This window comes from Lissotriton vulgaris, chromosome 12 (assembly GCF_964263255.1).
Source record: "Lissotriton vulgaris chromosome 12, aLisVul1.2, whole genome shotgun sequence".
In the NCBI taxonomy this organism is placed as follows: Eukaryota; Metazoa; Chordata; class Amphibia; order Caudata; family Salamandridae; genus Lissotriton; species Lissotriton vulgaris.
In genome coordinates, this window is record NC_141700.1 from 724,844,294 (window position 1) to 724,860,408 (window position 16,115).

General features: G+C 46.7%; 1 protein-coding gene across 2 annotated transcripts in view; it reads left to right on the forward strand.

Annotated features, from left to right (window-relative positions):
• LOC147678386 (uncharacterized) overlaps positions 1-16,115 on the forward strand; it is a 138,551-nt gene that overhangs the window by 13,814 nt on the left and 108,622 nt on the right. For both annotated transcript variants that reach the window (XM_086945982.1, XM_086945981.1), the window contains exon 2: positions 9,223-9,446. In XM_086945982.1, coding sequence (XP_086802108.1) covers positions 9,235-9,446 — 212 coding nt within the window. In that variant the 5' untranslated portion in view covers positions 9,223-9,234. The remainder of the gene's footprint in view (positions 1-9,222; positions 9,447-16,115) is intronic.

Sequence of the window (16,115 nt, forward strand, 5' to 3'; positions counted from 1 at the left end):
TATGATGGCCCTAATGGGTTTTGCGATATGTAGCGTGGGGTTTTCTTGTCTTGTTAGAGCATCCGCTTTCTTGTTCCTAGTACCGGGTCTGAAGGTAACAACGAACCGGAATTCTTCAAAGAATAGCATCCAGCGTAGTTGTCGAGGAGTAAGATGCTGTGCTTCCCGCATGAACTGCAGATTCCTATGGTCGGAGTATACAGTAACTTGGTGCTTCGCTCCCAACAGCCAATGCCTCCATTCCAAGAACGCGTCTCGAATGGCCAGCAGCTCCTTCTCTGCGATTGTGTATTTAACCTCCACCGAACTGAGCTTCCTGGACATGAAGGCGATGGGATGTAACAAGCCAGACGTCTCTTCTCTCTGAGACAACACTGCGCCCAGAGCAGCTTCGGATGCATCGGCCTCCACTATAAATGGTAGTTCGGATTAGCGTGGGTTAGTACCGGCAGCTGTGGAGAAAGAGACTTTCAACTGGTCGAAGGCTTCTTGTGCTTCTATATCCCACACAAAAGGTTCATTCTTCCTCGTGAGTCTGGTCAGGGGGGTCACCATACCAGAGAATCCATGAATAAAGCACCTGTAAAAGTTGGCGAATCCCAACAGACTCTGGATATCCTTGACGTTACAGGGGAGTGGCCAATCTTTTATTGCTTGGACCTTTCGTTCCGCCATCACTTGACCGTAAGGGGTGAGCATCACTCCTAGGAATTCCACCGTTGTTACATGAAATTCACACTTGGTGATTTTGCAGTATAAGTGATGCCTCTGTAGTGCCCGTAGCACTAGCCTCACGTGTTCCACATGTTCTTCAGTTGAATTGAATAGACGAGAATATCGTCAATATATACGACTACGTGGTGGTCAAGAAACTCTCTCAATACTTCTTTTAAGAAGAACTGAAATGCGGACGGGGCATTGCATAATCCGAAGGGCATCACTAAGTACTCGTAAAGCCCATACCGCGTCTTGAATGCCGTCTTCCACTCATCACCTCGTCGGATACGGACAAAGTGATATGCGCCTCTCCGGTCCAGCTTGGTGTAGACTTTTGCTGCTCGTACCTGTTCCAACAAGACAGGGATTAACGGTAAGGGGTATTGGTTCTTGACGGTGATCATATTCAACGCTCTGTAATCGATGCAGCATCTTTTCTCTCTGTTTGCTTTCGGGATAAAAAACAGCGGGGATGCTGCTGGTGACCTAGAAGGTCGTATGTATCCAATGGCAAGGTATTTGTCCAGATAGGCCCGCAGTGTTTCGTTCTCAGGCATGATGAGGGCGTAGATCCTACCGTTGGGTATCTCCGCTCCTGGCAGAAGGTCTATCCGGCAATCGTATGCCCTGTGGGGAGGGAGTACCTCAGCCTCCGTGTCGCTGAACACTGCTTCATATGCTTGTTAGCATAGAGGAAGAGACACTTCTTTTTCTGCGGCCGCGGCAATCCACTGTATCGAGGCCAAGACTTGCGAAGGGTTAGGTAACCCAGAAAAACAATGTTCTAGGCAGTATGGAGAACAGAACTGCACTGTCTTGGTAGTCCATTGTATAGACGGATCGTGTTTTTGTAACCAAGGAAGTCCTAATATGATCCCATATTGGGGGGATTGATTATGTTGAAAGCCATTTGCTCATGATGAGTTCCATTGTAGGAGAGTTCGTACTCTGAAGTATGGTACTTGATGGGGCCAGCCTCTAGCTCCTTCTCGTCGACTGCATATACTGTTTCTGGATGAGTCTTAGTGACAAGACGCACCCCCAGCCGCCGGGCTTCTGTGTAATCCATTAAACAACCGGTAGCCCCTGAATCCACCATGGCACGAATACTTTTTTCCTTGGATTCTATCACCAGCATCCTACCCAGGAATAGATGATTCCGCTCCTGGTCGCTCCCAGGTGTTATTGAAGGGATGATGTTCTTGCTTGATGGTTCCCCTTCATTCACCTTCAAGCTTTGGGGTTTTCCTGCTCCTTTCCAGCGACTCCTGCTGCGGTTTGTCCGCCCCGAAATCTGCCAGGTCTGGGTTTCACAGGGAATTCCCATAAGAAATTACCCTTCTTGCCGCAACATAGGCAGAGCCCCTGTTTGCGACAGTAGTCTTTTTCACTCAACGTCAAGGAAGCCCGCACTGAACCTATCTCCATAGGTTCTGGCGTTGTGGGTAATTTTTCCCCAATGCTCAACTGTTCGTAAGGCGTAACAGCCCGTTCTTTCTTCTTGTGCTCCCCCTTCCGTTCCTTCATCCTGTGATCCAAGCGCAGGGTGAGTTCGATAAGCGCCGAGCATGTACGGGGTTGGGGGTCAATGTGTGCCAATACGTCTTTCAGCTCGTCGTTCAGCCCTTGGTAGAATAAAGCCATTTGTTTGGCTTCTGGCCAATCCGTTTCCGCCACCAACCGACGAAAACTGTTCAGGTATGTCACCAAGTCAGAGTCACCCTGTTTGAGCCTCAGCAATTCCCTGTCCGCGGTGAAAGTTTTGGCCCTTCTATCGAATGTTTTTTCAAATTCTGCACGAAAATCATCCCATGCATAGAGAAGAGGGTCATCTCTCCTAACAACAGGGACTGCCCATTGTACTGCTTCACCCCCCAAATATGAGATTAGAAAGGACACCCTAGCTTGGTTGGTAGCAAACATTTTTGGCTTACACATGAAGTGCAGCAACACTTGTGTCATGAACACCTGCACCTTTTTATTGTCCCCATAAAAACGCTCAGGAGGGGCCAAGGGTATCTGAGAGGGCATTTCTACCACTACTGAGGTAAAGGGACTCTGACTACCACCTGTCGTGGTTGGAGGCCCGGGCAACCTGTCCACCCTGGCTCATAATTGTGCATTCTCAGCTCTAGAGGCTGCCACTTCTCTATTGGATGCCGCCAGCTCAACCTGAACCTGTGCTAATGCTGCCAGTACGTCCTCTATCGTTGCCATTGCAGAGTTCAGCACAGCCAAGAAGTGGATAAAATTATTGGGCCGATAATTCTGTCAGGCTCTGCTTTCTGGCCTCTTCGGGGCTGTGCTGAAATACCTATAACCTACCCTTGTGAACGTCCTCAGAGTCTGAAGTATAGACACAGACTGCTAAGTTAGTCCAACCAGGGAGGGAAAAGATGGGGACAGCAGGGAGGGAGATCTGCAATAACAAACCGCAGGTATTTAGAAAACACCCCTGTGACTTTCAGAACTGACCCACCCACTTGTGTCCCTAAAATCAAACACTTCAAAGGAGCTCCCTCGTACCTGTAAAGGAAAATACAATGGACTAATTCCTAGGAGACAAGCAGCGAGGTGGTACCAGGGACTCTACTCAACTGCAGGGAAAAAACAGAAAGACATGCAATGAAACACAAAACTTAGTGTGGGTTGCACTGTTGCTAACAAGGATCTCCTCACATACCAGAGTAATGAGTGAACACGCTTCAATGGGTATTATAATCCCTCTGATTGGGTACTCCTCATATGTCTCCTGCGTAGGATGAAAAGATAAACAACGTTGTGGAAAGAAATCAGAAGAACATAATAGCAGACGGGGTTAAATGAATCCACAGTACGGTCTGCTTATGCTGTTTGTGCAATTTCAGTGGGTGTTACAGACACACCTCTAAACCATAGCACAATCAGCCGGTGACCCAGGAAACCCGCCGTCGTTTGCATGGGGGTTTAAGCAAATGCGACAGCTCCAGGGTATTGCCAAAGTTAAAGAACGTCCGCTTTCAAATGCGGCAGTGCTTATTCCCTCTCAGTCGAGAGGAATCAAACCGCCCAGAGTGCCAGGCAGGATGCGTGAACCGCAACTCTAGTACCAGGAAGTTCCAAAACGATACCAACCTCTAGTATCGAGGCTCCGTAGGGGTAAGAACCCGTTCTCTTACCGCTACTCTGGAATACCAACCGACAGCCAGGAACAGGAACAAATTATCGGCACCGCCAATCCTTTCGGTGTCTCTTTATTTCCGGGGATGCGCGCTCACCGTGCGTCACATACGTGACGTGCCTCCCAGCATGCTGGGAGTTGTAGTTTGTTGCCATCGGGAAGTTTGTTTAGGAGCGCGCTAGCCGGGTCAACGCACATTACTCATGCAGATCTTGACACTGCAGTTCCACTAGTCGTTACTAGGTCTCCCTCATGAGTCAAATGCAAAAGCATTTAACTTGAGGGACACCAAGCAACGACTAGTTGAACTGCAACTTGATGTAATAATTTCAATGCTTTTGCATTTGACTCGTGACGGACACCTAGTAACGACTAGTTGAACCGCAGCTCTTTGTAGAATTATTTTGATATTGGATACTTTAATATTCACTGCCCACTGCTAATCTCGTCCCATAATGCTTTGCAGGGACTTTGGTTGGGATTATATTTTTGCCCATAACTGTGTTTGGGGTGGTCCTAAGAGGATGGGACCACCACTGAATCGTCCAGCATGATATGCTCTTTGTGTTCACGGCATCTGCTTGGTCCTCCCCCTAGTTTAGGGGGGACCCCAAAATTATCACCACTTTCATTGCCTGATATTTTTCATTTTCGGTGTTCACTTTTGTGTATTGTCAGTCAGTCAGTCAAATGCACTTTATTCGATTAGTTAAAATCATAAAAACAATAAAACATTTATATACAATTAAAAAACACTTATTTCATACGTATATACAATCATGTGCAAGATCATTAATGGGACATGTTGAGGACAAGTGCAAATCTAAACATATTGTAGATATTTCAGTGTAATTGCAAGCTTAGTTGTACAGGATCTCTTAGTGGGCATTTTTTTGATTTAATTCTATGAGCAGCCACTAGGAAACTGGCCACACAAAAGATAACACAAATGCTACCTAAAGACTGTAAATAAACAAAGGCAGGCCTAACCTAGATAAAACCTGCCTCTCTTAGTAAAGGTGCCAGATATTTCTTTCTGGGTGCCATGTACAAGCTACAGAACATAATAAAATGCATGGAATCCTGTAAGGAGAATTCATCACAGCTACATGAAATGAAATGAAATGAAAAATTGCACTTATATAGCGCAAAACTACCCGGAGGCCTCGCAGCGCTTTTGACTGATTGCTTGTGGCGTGCTCAGGGTAATCAACACGCTTTTGCGAACAGATGAGTTTTTAAGGCCTTTCTGAAGGACATCCGGTTACTATTCCCTCGAAGGGAAAGCGGGAGAAAATTCCAAAGCTTGGCCGCAGTGTGAGAAAAGGAACATGGGGGGCCACTTTCCGGTTTACACCATGAATGATAAGTGCCTAGGGAGTAGTGTATTAACCCCTTCCCTGCTCATGACGAGCTCAGCTCGTCATGAGGCACAGTGGAGCTGTGCTGATGACGAGCTGAGCTCGTCATGAAAAGAGGAAAATAGCAATTTCCAGCACAGGCTGAAAATTGCCTTAGCAGCAAAGGTGTTAAATTGAATCTAAATTTAGTTAACAAAAGCCTGTGAAAGGGCTTAGTTACGATACTAAGGTAAGTCTCAAGGGAAGGCGAACTAAGTAACAAATAATGTTGTCTGACCATTGGTTTCGTCAGTTCCTGCTCTTCCCGAGCTACTCTTGCCACAGCCAGAAAGTTCTTTTTAGTCCAGGTCACGTCCTCCTGCCTAATGCTGGTTGGGGCATTGTATAAATCCAGGCGTCCTATCCGTGCAAAAGTATGTCTTACGTATTCTAGCCAGGGGATTTTCATTGCATGATCTAATGACTTAACGTCTTTCATAATCGAGTGATTAAGTGTTAACTCGTCATTAAGCCATATCTTTAGCCAGAATAATAGGGGGGGCCATTCTGATTCTATCAGTGACATAGTCGAGTCCCACCTCCCCATGGATTGAGAACGTCGGGGTGGACTGAGGGGTGGATAACAAGCGTCTTAAAATGTATTTTCCGCTTTTTGTATCAATTCTTGTGACACATAACCCCATAGTGCGGAACCATACATGACTATGGAAATACATTTAGAATTGTTAATTTTTAATAGGGCATCCATGGGCCTTGCACCCAACCTTTTTGAAAAACTCAGCAAACTTTTAGCCTTTATTTGTGGGCCCCACGTGCCCTTCTCATCGAAGATTACTCCCAGGTAGGGAAAAACTTCCACCCTCGACACAGCTTCCCCCTTACAGAAAAAGTTTATAGTTTTCCTCTTATTTTTGTGTTGGCCCACCACCATGGCGTGAGACTTGTTTGCATTGATCTTTAGGTCCAGGTGGTCCATAAAGGTAAAAAAGGAATCAAGCAAACGCTGGAGGCCCACCCCTGTGCGTGCTATTAGGACAGCATCGTCCGCGTATAGGAGAGCCGGGATCTTCGCTTCTCCTATACGCGGAACATCCCCCTCCACTGCCTGTAGATGTTTATCCAGGCCGTTTATGTAGATGGTGAAAAGGAGGGGGGCCAGGATGCAGCCCTGACGCACTCCTCTTAGCGATTTGAAATGACTTGTGCATCTCCCTTCCTTCGTAACCCTCACTTCGGCGAATAGTTCCTGGTGTACAGAAGCCACCCCCATCTGCACTAGAACTTCCCACAGTTTTGACCTGTTCACAAGGTCAAAAGCTGAGGAGAGGTCCATAAAAGCTAGAAACAAGGACCCTTCCTTGGCAACTGTATACTTTGATAGTATCAGATGCAGATTAGAACACTGGTCCACCGTGCCCCTCTTTTCTCTGAAGCCGTATTGAGTATTTATTAGGCCCCAGCACCTTTCGATGTTATCTCTAAGTTTGTATAATAGGACTCTGCCTAGGATCTTAATCGCAGAGTCTAAAAGGGAAATTGGCCTGTAACACCCTGGGTCATTCCGCTGGCCTTTTTTTTAAAATTGGCACGATGATAGAGGTGGACCAAGTGCTGGGGAGGACTTTACCATTTGTGGCTGTAAAAACATTAGTTTGGTCCCCCGCCCAGAGTTTTGGGGAGTGTCTGTAAAAGTCCGGAGGGAGGCCATCGGGCCCTGGGGCCTTCTTTTTGGAGGTCTCCACAATTGTTTTCTCCACATCCTCGGGTGAAAAGGACAAGGGGGCACACTCATCCTTCTCCCACGGAATATCCGGGGCTACAATTTCACTATTCCCATATACCTCCCCGAAGTGCCTCACCCACTTATCGTCTGGGATAATACATTCAAAAACTGTGTTGCCCCTCCTCTGAGAAAAATGGGTGGTTAACTATGGCCCAAAACTGTGAGATATCATGCAGGACCTCACAGGAAAGTAGATCTTCCCAGGCCGTCTTTTTGATATCATTTTTCCTCCCAATTACAATGGCCTTATACTCCTTTCTTAAACTAGCCACCACTGCCCTGCCTCTCGGGGTTGATTTTAAGGCTGTCATTAGTGCATTGTGCGCTTTGGAGCACTTGGCGTCAAACCAACGATGCTGTTTAGTCCCACCCTGTAGAGGGTTAGCAGTTAAGGCTCCAGTGACATGGGAGCATATAGATTCAAAGGCCTTCATCACCTCAGTGCCAGTAGCCTGTTGATCCTGACAGATAGCAAGTGTCCTGCGATTGCGGGGAATAACTTGTCCATAAAATCTTCAGGAACCACTTTAGCCCAATTTATCCTTCTCCCTTGGTCCACGAGACGTAGGGGGTGACCAATGGCCGAGGGACAGGGCTTATCCTCCCGATAGACTCCCCATTGCATAATTAACTGGACCGGGTTATGGTCACTGTAGATTGAGTCTAGAGCTTTATAGGACAACACTCTGCGTAGTAAGCCTGAGGTCGTGAGGATATAATCTAAAATGGATCCTGGATCAGTGCCTTTATATGTAATGGTTCTGGTCCCTCCCTCACTAATACAGGGTTCATATAGGTTCCAACTAGCAAGAAGTTCCTCAAGGGCCTCCCCTCCCTTTGTGTGCTCAAAGTGGGGTGTCGCTATACCCGTTAGGCCCTCCTGGTCGCCTAAAAAACATGAATCGCTGGAAGGGTGTACATTAAAATCTCCTAGTAAGATTATCTTGAAATTAGTGTAATTCGTTTGAGTGTACATAGTAATACATTGTTGCAGATCCGCTACATGGTCATTTCCCCTATCTCTATCCCAAGAATTATAAAAATTAATGAAAAGAGTTTTACTACTGGACAGGGCGGACCATTCAACAATAAGGATATTTGGTGAAATGCTCGGGACCTTCTTGAAAGTGCCTTTGAGATTAAGGGAAAACAAAAAAGCAAGACCACCCTTTGCCCTACCAGCGGGGCTAGGAGTTGCCGGAGTAGAGTAGGATGAGTAGCCATCTAGCCAAGAGTTGGGTGATATATCCCAAGTTTCTTGACATGCTATAATATCATAGCTACTTACGAAATCAATCCATAATGGATCAACCCTCTTTGTTCTGATCCCAGCTACATTCCATGTTATCAATTTACAAACTGTTTCTTCACCTGGATTATGAATCTCTAGGGAGGCTAACTGAGGTGGGGGTGGTTGTCGATCAATTTCTTCGATGTTGGAGAGGGGCGAGAAACGGTTACTCACTACTAACCCTCCTTCTTCCATGTGAGTATGTGTCTGCAACAAGTTTGGGGCAGTCTGTGTTCTTATGTTTCCTCTGGTTTGATGCTCTATGGGTCTCACTGATCTAACCCCAGCTCCTGCTGAGAACCGGCTACTGCTAGATGATCCCAGGTATTCAGTGGGGCTGCCTCCGGAGGTAGATTTAGTTGCAGCTTACTTCCCCTAGTCTGCCTATTGAGAACAGGTTTGCTTGGGCGGGTATTAACATTTGTATTGGCCCCTATATTCCCCAGTAAGGTAGTGTGAGGCGGTGTTAAGCGTTCCCGTCAGGGAAGCAGGGGACGTTGGGAAATGAAGTCCCTGTATCGCTCTCCCCTCTCAGCGGCCGTACGACCAACAGACGGCGGCAGGGGAGAGCGGAGGTGTGCGCGGGTGTTCTTTGCCTCTGAAGATGCCGGTAAGCAAGTTGTTCTGCCCCCACGAGCCTTGTGTATTGGTTATATGCTTTTTAGCATGTAAAGTTGCTTTTATCAAAGCATTTGTGGGTGCAGTTTAGCAGCTGACTCCGCTATGTGGACGAACTGAGTTTTCCGTATTGTTTATGGAATGCGTAGGTAACAAACCTCCGTAAACTCCGCTAGCGGAGCGGGGTTCTTTGCCTTGGGTTACTTGTAACTTGCATTGGGATGATTGTGTTTTTGCAATAGGGATCCCATCTACCTTGTGAATGACTCTTTTTTTAAAATTTCTCTTGCAGGCAACTCTGAAGATGGGAAATAGGAAAGTGAAGGTGGCGGTGATCGGTGCAGGAGCAGCTGGACTGTGTGCCGCACGACATATTCTGGCTCAGCCAGATGTCTTTGCTGTCCCAGTGGTATTTGAGTCATCAGACCGGGTTGGTGGCACCTGGGTTTACAATGAGAAGACTGGCACCAGTGACGACGGCTTGCCCATCCACTCCAGTATGTACAGAGACTTGAAGTAAGTGGCTCTCTAGCACCTACTGCCATAACATTGAAGAGAGTATTAATACTGTCAACACTGCACATGAGGTTTCAGCTCCATGTGTTTATTCCCAAGGTGACTTATACCTCCAAGTTCAAAGAAGTAATAGTGGATGATGAATGCAAGACAGGAGTGTGAACCAACAAGTCTCCCACCAAGGCCAGTCTGGGAACCTAAGCCAGCCCTGGAAAATGTTTGAACCAGCCCATGTAGCGCAGAACCAGTAAGCAAGTCAGGCCCTATGTAGTGCATTGGGTGAGTTCTCCCAGCATTAAAGGATATTATGAGGGAAAAACAAGTCCGAACTTTGCCTATTACAGCGCAATCTTTTCAATCTAACAGCTACTCGCTTTTAGGTCTGGATCCTGACAGCCAATCTAGCCAAGGATGTAGCTTCAAGGGGTGCCGTTTAGGTTGTAACACCCCCAAGTAAATCAGTTTGCGGCTCGTTAATTGGGTCTAGTGGGGGGTGAGGGGGGTATTTAGGGTGTCACACCCCCAAATAAATGCATTCTAGGCTCCGTAGTGGGGTCTGGGAGCCCGGAGTTAAGTCTGCTATCACAACATTGTTTTCTTTCTTTCTTTTTTTTTAAATTTTGAAAACCTTTATTGTGCAAGTAAAAGCGTACAAATACGGGCCTACAACCAATCAGGCCGGCCACAACACAATATAGGCGCACGAAATCAGAATTGAAATTCTCCAGCAGTTTCTCAGCAGTGTATGAACAATCATTCAACAGTAAGGGACCCAATACAACCGCTAGGAGCAGGATAAGAGAAGGTCAATTTTATGATATAATAGGAAGTATAGCAGGATCTATTGCAGCTGTTGACATCTGAATTCCTATGGCGGGCAGTTGGTAAAGCGGCAGTACAAAGGAGCAGTGAGAATCGGAAGTAAAGGCAACAATTGGCAAAGGCAACGCATAGTTTCCCCGGTTCAAATCAGTACCCACCGCTGCCCACCGTCCACCCATCACCACTTGAATATGTGCTGGTACAAATCAAAGAAGTCAGAGCAGCAATACAAAGATAGCCATCCACTATACTAACCCAAAGAAAGGGGAAAAAAGAGAAGAAGGGTAGATGAAGGGATGGGAAAAACAATAAAGAAAGAACGCAGCGCCACAGTATGCGCCCCACGGTGAGTAAAGCACACAGTACTAGAGACCCACAGTCAGGGACGAGGCAAGTAAGACGTGTAAGAGTGCTATCATTAACATTAACTCGAAGAAGTCATGTCCTACACTGCCAGCCAACACCCCATGGGGTACGCGCGCGGACACAGCGTCTCGATAAAGTGATACAAAAGAGCCATAGAACTAAGAGAAAACGAACAATATAAAGACCCCACCCCACCCACACCACCCTGCACCCCTGCAGAAGGCTACGGCCTACCCCCCGGCAGCGTGCCTGTCGCCCTAAATAGAACCCGAAATACAGAAGAATCAGAAAGTAAGAAAAGAACACTACAGACAAAAAGAGGAAATAGAGGGGGAAGAAAAAACCAGTGGGAGAGGAGATATGCAGTCGAACATTCAGCTCCCGCCCCCCGCCTTAGCACAATTCGAAATCACATCGCAACGAGATCGACACAGACTCAAACATCAGGAACATGAAAAGGAATTGGTCATACTGTTTCAGCTGCGAGCAGTCCTCATCTCCATACATTAATTAGCAGTCGGCCGAGCCAAGTCTATCTCACCCCTGTCCTCTCCTGATCACTACTTTAGTACAGAATAAAGGAGAATACAGCAAGCAGTGAGACATGGAGTGTACATAGGATCGAAACAAGGCAGGCCAAGGATGCAAATCAGGTGATCCCAGTCTCAAGCAGCAATGCAAACTATGGCGGCAGCGGCCCAAACTGGCGAAGAGCCACGTCAGGAGCAGCAAACAGTGTAGGTGCAGTCCCGCCGTCCAAAGGGGGGAGGTGTCCCCCACGGAACAACCGTGGGACCCCACCAAAGCAGTTCGAGTCAGACAGCCACTGAGTACTCCGGCCAGGCTGCCCTGGACGGACCTCGGCGTGGGGCCCTCATCCACGTCCGCCACAATCAAAACCTCCTGGAGACTCGAGGCAACAGACGTATGAACTCTCAGATGAACGGCGGTATCATTCCCTGCAACAGCCGTGAGAGACAAGTCAGCACACTCCCTCAGTCGGGCCGAATACATGGGGGGTGGCCCAACAAGCCTGGCGGCCGAACCTTTATCTTGCACAGCTGCGTCAAACGCCATGGTCGCACGCCAGGAACACAGGGCTGCGAAGACATCGCCAATCGTGGGTTCACTCTCACAATCTTCAGCCGTCGTGCTGGTCGACAGACCAGATTCGCCGCCCCCAACCGGTCCGAGACCCAGGGCGCCGGCCGCCATTTTGTCGATGCAACAAGGATGCTCCGTTTCTCAACCCCGGACCTCGCCGTCAAACAAGGCCCAGCGGAGTCTCGCCGGATCCCGCTAATGGCAATCTTGGTGCAGAAAGATGGGCCGCCAAGACACAAGGGGTAGCCGGCGCCACCGTCTCATGGACGCCGCCCGCCGAATCCAGGCGAGGGGCTTCAAGATGGCCGGACAGGACAACAAATGGTGGGGACAAGCCTCCTGTACGGTCAACCCCCGTCCGAGGCAGGCCGCGCCCCGCAGCTGAGCCCCCGGGCCACCAGACTGGGCCCGGTCAGTCACCACCGGTTCCACCGCACAATGGCCCCTTCAGCCGACTCTTCTCCTCCACCGGGGGTCGGTGTCGATACCCCGCTCCAGCCGACCGTCGCGGGCGAGTCCCCGGCCTGCACGCCACAGAGGCTCCGGAGCAAACAAGGGCACAGCTCGAGATCCGCGGCACCCAGGAGCTCCCGGGACAAACGGTGAGTGCAAGCAGCCTTTCACCTTTCCATATTTCGTCGAGTGCGTCTCCTCGGGGCAGGATGAAGTACAGGATTTACGATTCAGGCAGGAAGGTTGACGGAGCCGAGCTACAGTGCGGCCATCACGGTCGCGAGCTTGGCTCCTCCTCCATTGTTTTCTTTCTTGTTCTCATTTCACTGTATGGTTGTGCACACATTATATATATATATATATTTGCACCGATTTTGGGCCCGTATCTGTTTCTGCAAGTTGGGAAAACTTTGCGCAAGGGATTCAGATATCCTTGGAATATATATATATATATATATATATATATATATATATATATATATATATATATATATATATATATATATATATATACACATATATATATATATATATTTAGTGTGTACATATGTAATTTTTTTTTTACTTCCCGAAAAAGTTGTAAATCTGCACCCATAGACATAGTCCTTGATTATATTCAAATTTACTGCTTTTAAGAATATTCAAACATTGGAAGTAGTAGGCTTGGAAAGCTGCGCCATTCACAGGTATCTAGGCATACTACTATCAATCAGGCACCCCAAAGGTGATGTCACAAATGCTTGGCATCGTCTAAGCACTAGTTTTTGCTCGGGGTAGCATATAACAAGGCCTGGGCACATTTTTAATTACACCAGCGCAATGCATATAATTTTGGGAATTTTGCATTATGCTTGTTATGCATAAGTTCCCAAAATTATTCTATTTGGCCCATTTGGGTATTTATGTGCATTTGCAGTACAAATGTACCATGAATGGTGAAAAACGATGTAAAAATGTACAGTGAACGTGCAGGAACAACAGTACTAGTGGCTGATGTTGGTTGTGCACTGGTTTAAATGCATCATCACAATAAAAAAATTATGCCAAGATGCATTTCCTACTAAAATATAGTATGAAATGACGGCGTCACATTTCACATAATTATATATAATTTAGCAGTAATTTTGCATAATTACACTACAGCAATTTACGCAGATTTCCCATACCCCTAACACCAACACATTGTTTTTCGCCCACAGTGCCACTCTAGACAGAGGCTCACCTAATGCAAGTCACTACTGACCCTGTTACTCATAGGAACAGTCTATCCCTAACCTTGGTCATCTTACCCCTTCACCCTGCGTCCCATCACTTTTTAGGTCTTGGCCTGCGAAAGACTGCGCACATGCGCAGTCGAGCTGGCGAGATTTAATGATGTAGGGAGAGTTTCACTAGCGAGGTTAAGCCCCGCCTCACTTCTCCATTGGCTGGCATCCTAAACGGTGGCCAGCTATTGGAGAAGAGGTCCTAGTGACGTTCTTCTTTCTCTTTAAGCCCTGTCCTTTTCAGACTGGGATCCTTGACTTACTGCTGAAGTACAAGGTTTCTTATCTTCTTTATGGGTCCAGATAGCCCCATAAAGAAGATAAGGAACCTTTTACCCCAGCAGGAAGTAGAGGCACCCAGTCTGAAAGGGACGGGGCTGTGAAGAGTAATTTTTTTTATTTTAGTATAATCGCGGTACTCGCCCATTATTTTTAAAATGTTATTAAGTAGAGCGCGGGTGCCGCGATTATACTAAAATGAAAGAAATAGACAAAACATCTATTTCTTTCATTTTAGCAATCATCGCGGCACCCGCGCTTTACTTAATAACATTTTAAAAGTAATGCTTGGGTGCCGCGGCTGCCTGGCGACCGCTTGTTCTGTTTAGTTTCAGAATTGAAGCAGGAGTAAATGTGAAAATAAAACTGGTCAAGAAGAGGCTGCATTATTGATGTCACTGATGCTTATACGTTGGTCTTTAGAGTAGTAGCGTATTTTTACTTTGTTGTTATATGCACAAAACGTACTATTTTTTGGACATGTGACGGATACAGAAATAAAGCAAGGAAGAAAAGGAAAGCCTCCCCCCCTCCGCCGCCTTACTGGAATGGTAAATTATTGTTCACGACTGCTAGGATATTTCCAATTACATATATATCAAAAGTAAGGTTGGCGTACAACGAGAAGCTCTTTATTTACAATGGAAATCGGTGGCTGCATCCAGACACGACTTCACCGTACTGGTTTAATTTCGTTTCTCCCTGCCTCGGAGAGTCGGACTCAGGACTCAGACTACAGATCACTCAGCCAATAGTACTGCTTGTATCATACACGTGCTACGAGTTGTAGCATCTGAGACGCCATTAGGCCATGCACTCGGACCCGCCCCTTCCCTCTCAGCCGGGTGAGTTGTGACATTGGAGCGCATGCAGCAGCACTGTAAATGCAGACCGGGGGAGGGAGCGCTGCGCACAGTGGAAAAGACTTGTTGCTTCTTTGCTGAGGGGTGAGTACCTTCGCGGCTGTCATGATTACACAGGAACGTTTTTTCTTGGGGCGTGCAGCCTCAGGTACGTGTTAGTGACTATTTACACAGAACGCTAGTTGATGACCCATGTCTGCTGGGCGAGTGCGCACTCCTGCAGATCGACTTTCTGTTTGGTGTAAGTGCATGTTTCCCGCCAGGGTTCCTATTACATCACTTTTTTGTCCTGGACTACTGCCAGCACATTCTCAGATCCCACAATGCTGCTACTCAATGAAGCTTATCCGCCCTTTTTAGTCCCCTTGTATGCACAGGCGTGCCATTTATTATGTCTGCATCTAAGAACAGGATGCTTGTCTCAGACTGCAACTTCTTAAAGTTGTGGTCTTTTCAGCCTAACACGAGCCATGCCTTCTCCTTTGCGATACATGCATTTAAAGCACGCCATATATGGTTACTGTGTACTTCTCGTTATGAGAAAGTGATAATCTGACGACATTTGGTATAATGGTTCAGCCGAGTTAAGGCGTGGGTCTGTTTGTTTTCTCAATTCCGTTATGTAGTTTAAAGGGGAGGGCTTATGCGGAGTGCATGCTTTCAGACATATTCTGGATGTTTTGTTTTTGCAGTCACAGAGCAAGCAAGCTATCGTCTGTCATGAACGGAACATGACGTAATTTCGTATTTTTTTATTTATTAACTATTTGATTCTAATAACTATCAATTCGTCCTCTGGAGGAAGTGGCACAACCTGCGTCTTTTAATATCCATGTTGTTCAGCTGTGTTCTTAAGTCAACGATCCTGACTGAGCATGCCCCCGAGTCTATCCTTCTTAGTAGGACAGACCTTTGCGCCACACGCGTGATTGCTGCGACCTCTATGTAAATATCTCTTGACACCTTTAGAATGTAAAGGGAGCTCTTATCAACTGGCATGCTTTTGTTTTGGTTATATTGTCCCTGTCGTGCGTGCTGCTTTTCCTGGCTGAAGTGCCTTGGACTCAGTTGTAAATCGAGGTTCTTGCAAGATACAATTGTTTTTGGGGCATTTTTCTGTGGTAAGTTAGTGCTTTTAATGACCGTAAATGATTACAACATGGCCTGAGCCCCAAAACATAATGTTACATTCAAACAGGTAGATTTATAAGCACTGGTGCACCACATATAGGAATTGTGCAAACTAGGTCACAAGTTTGATACAAGATAAACCAAGAATCAATTCCCCCCCAAAAAACGGTTTTTATCAAAAGAGTCTTTTCTTTAGTCAAAGAGACACAGCCGACGCGTTTCGTCCGATACGGGACTTCTTCAGGGCTGTATTGTAACAAAAAACAAAACATAGAAACAGAACATTAAAATTATGAATCATCTGTCGACTCAACCGAGTTACAAACAATTACATATTAAAAATTTAAAAACATCCGAATGTCAGTGTTCCTTTGTCTAAATCATGT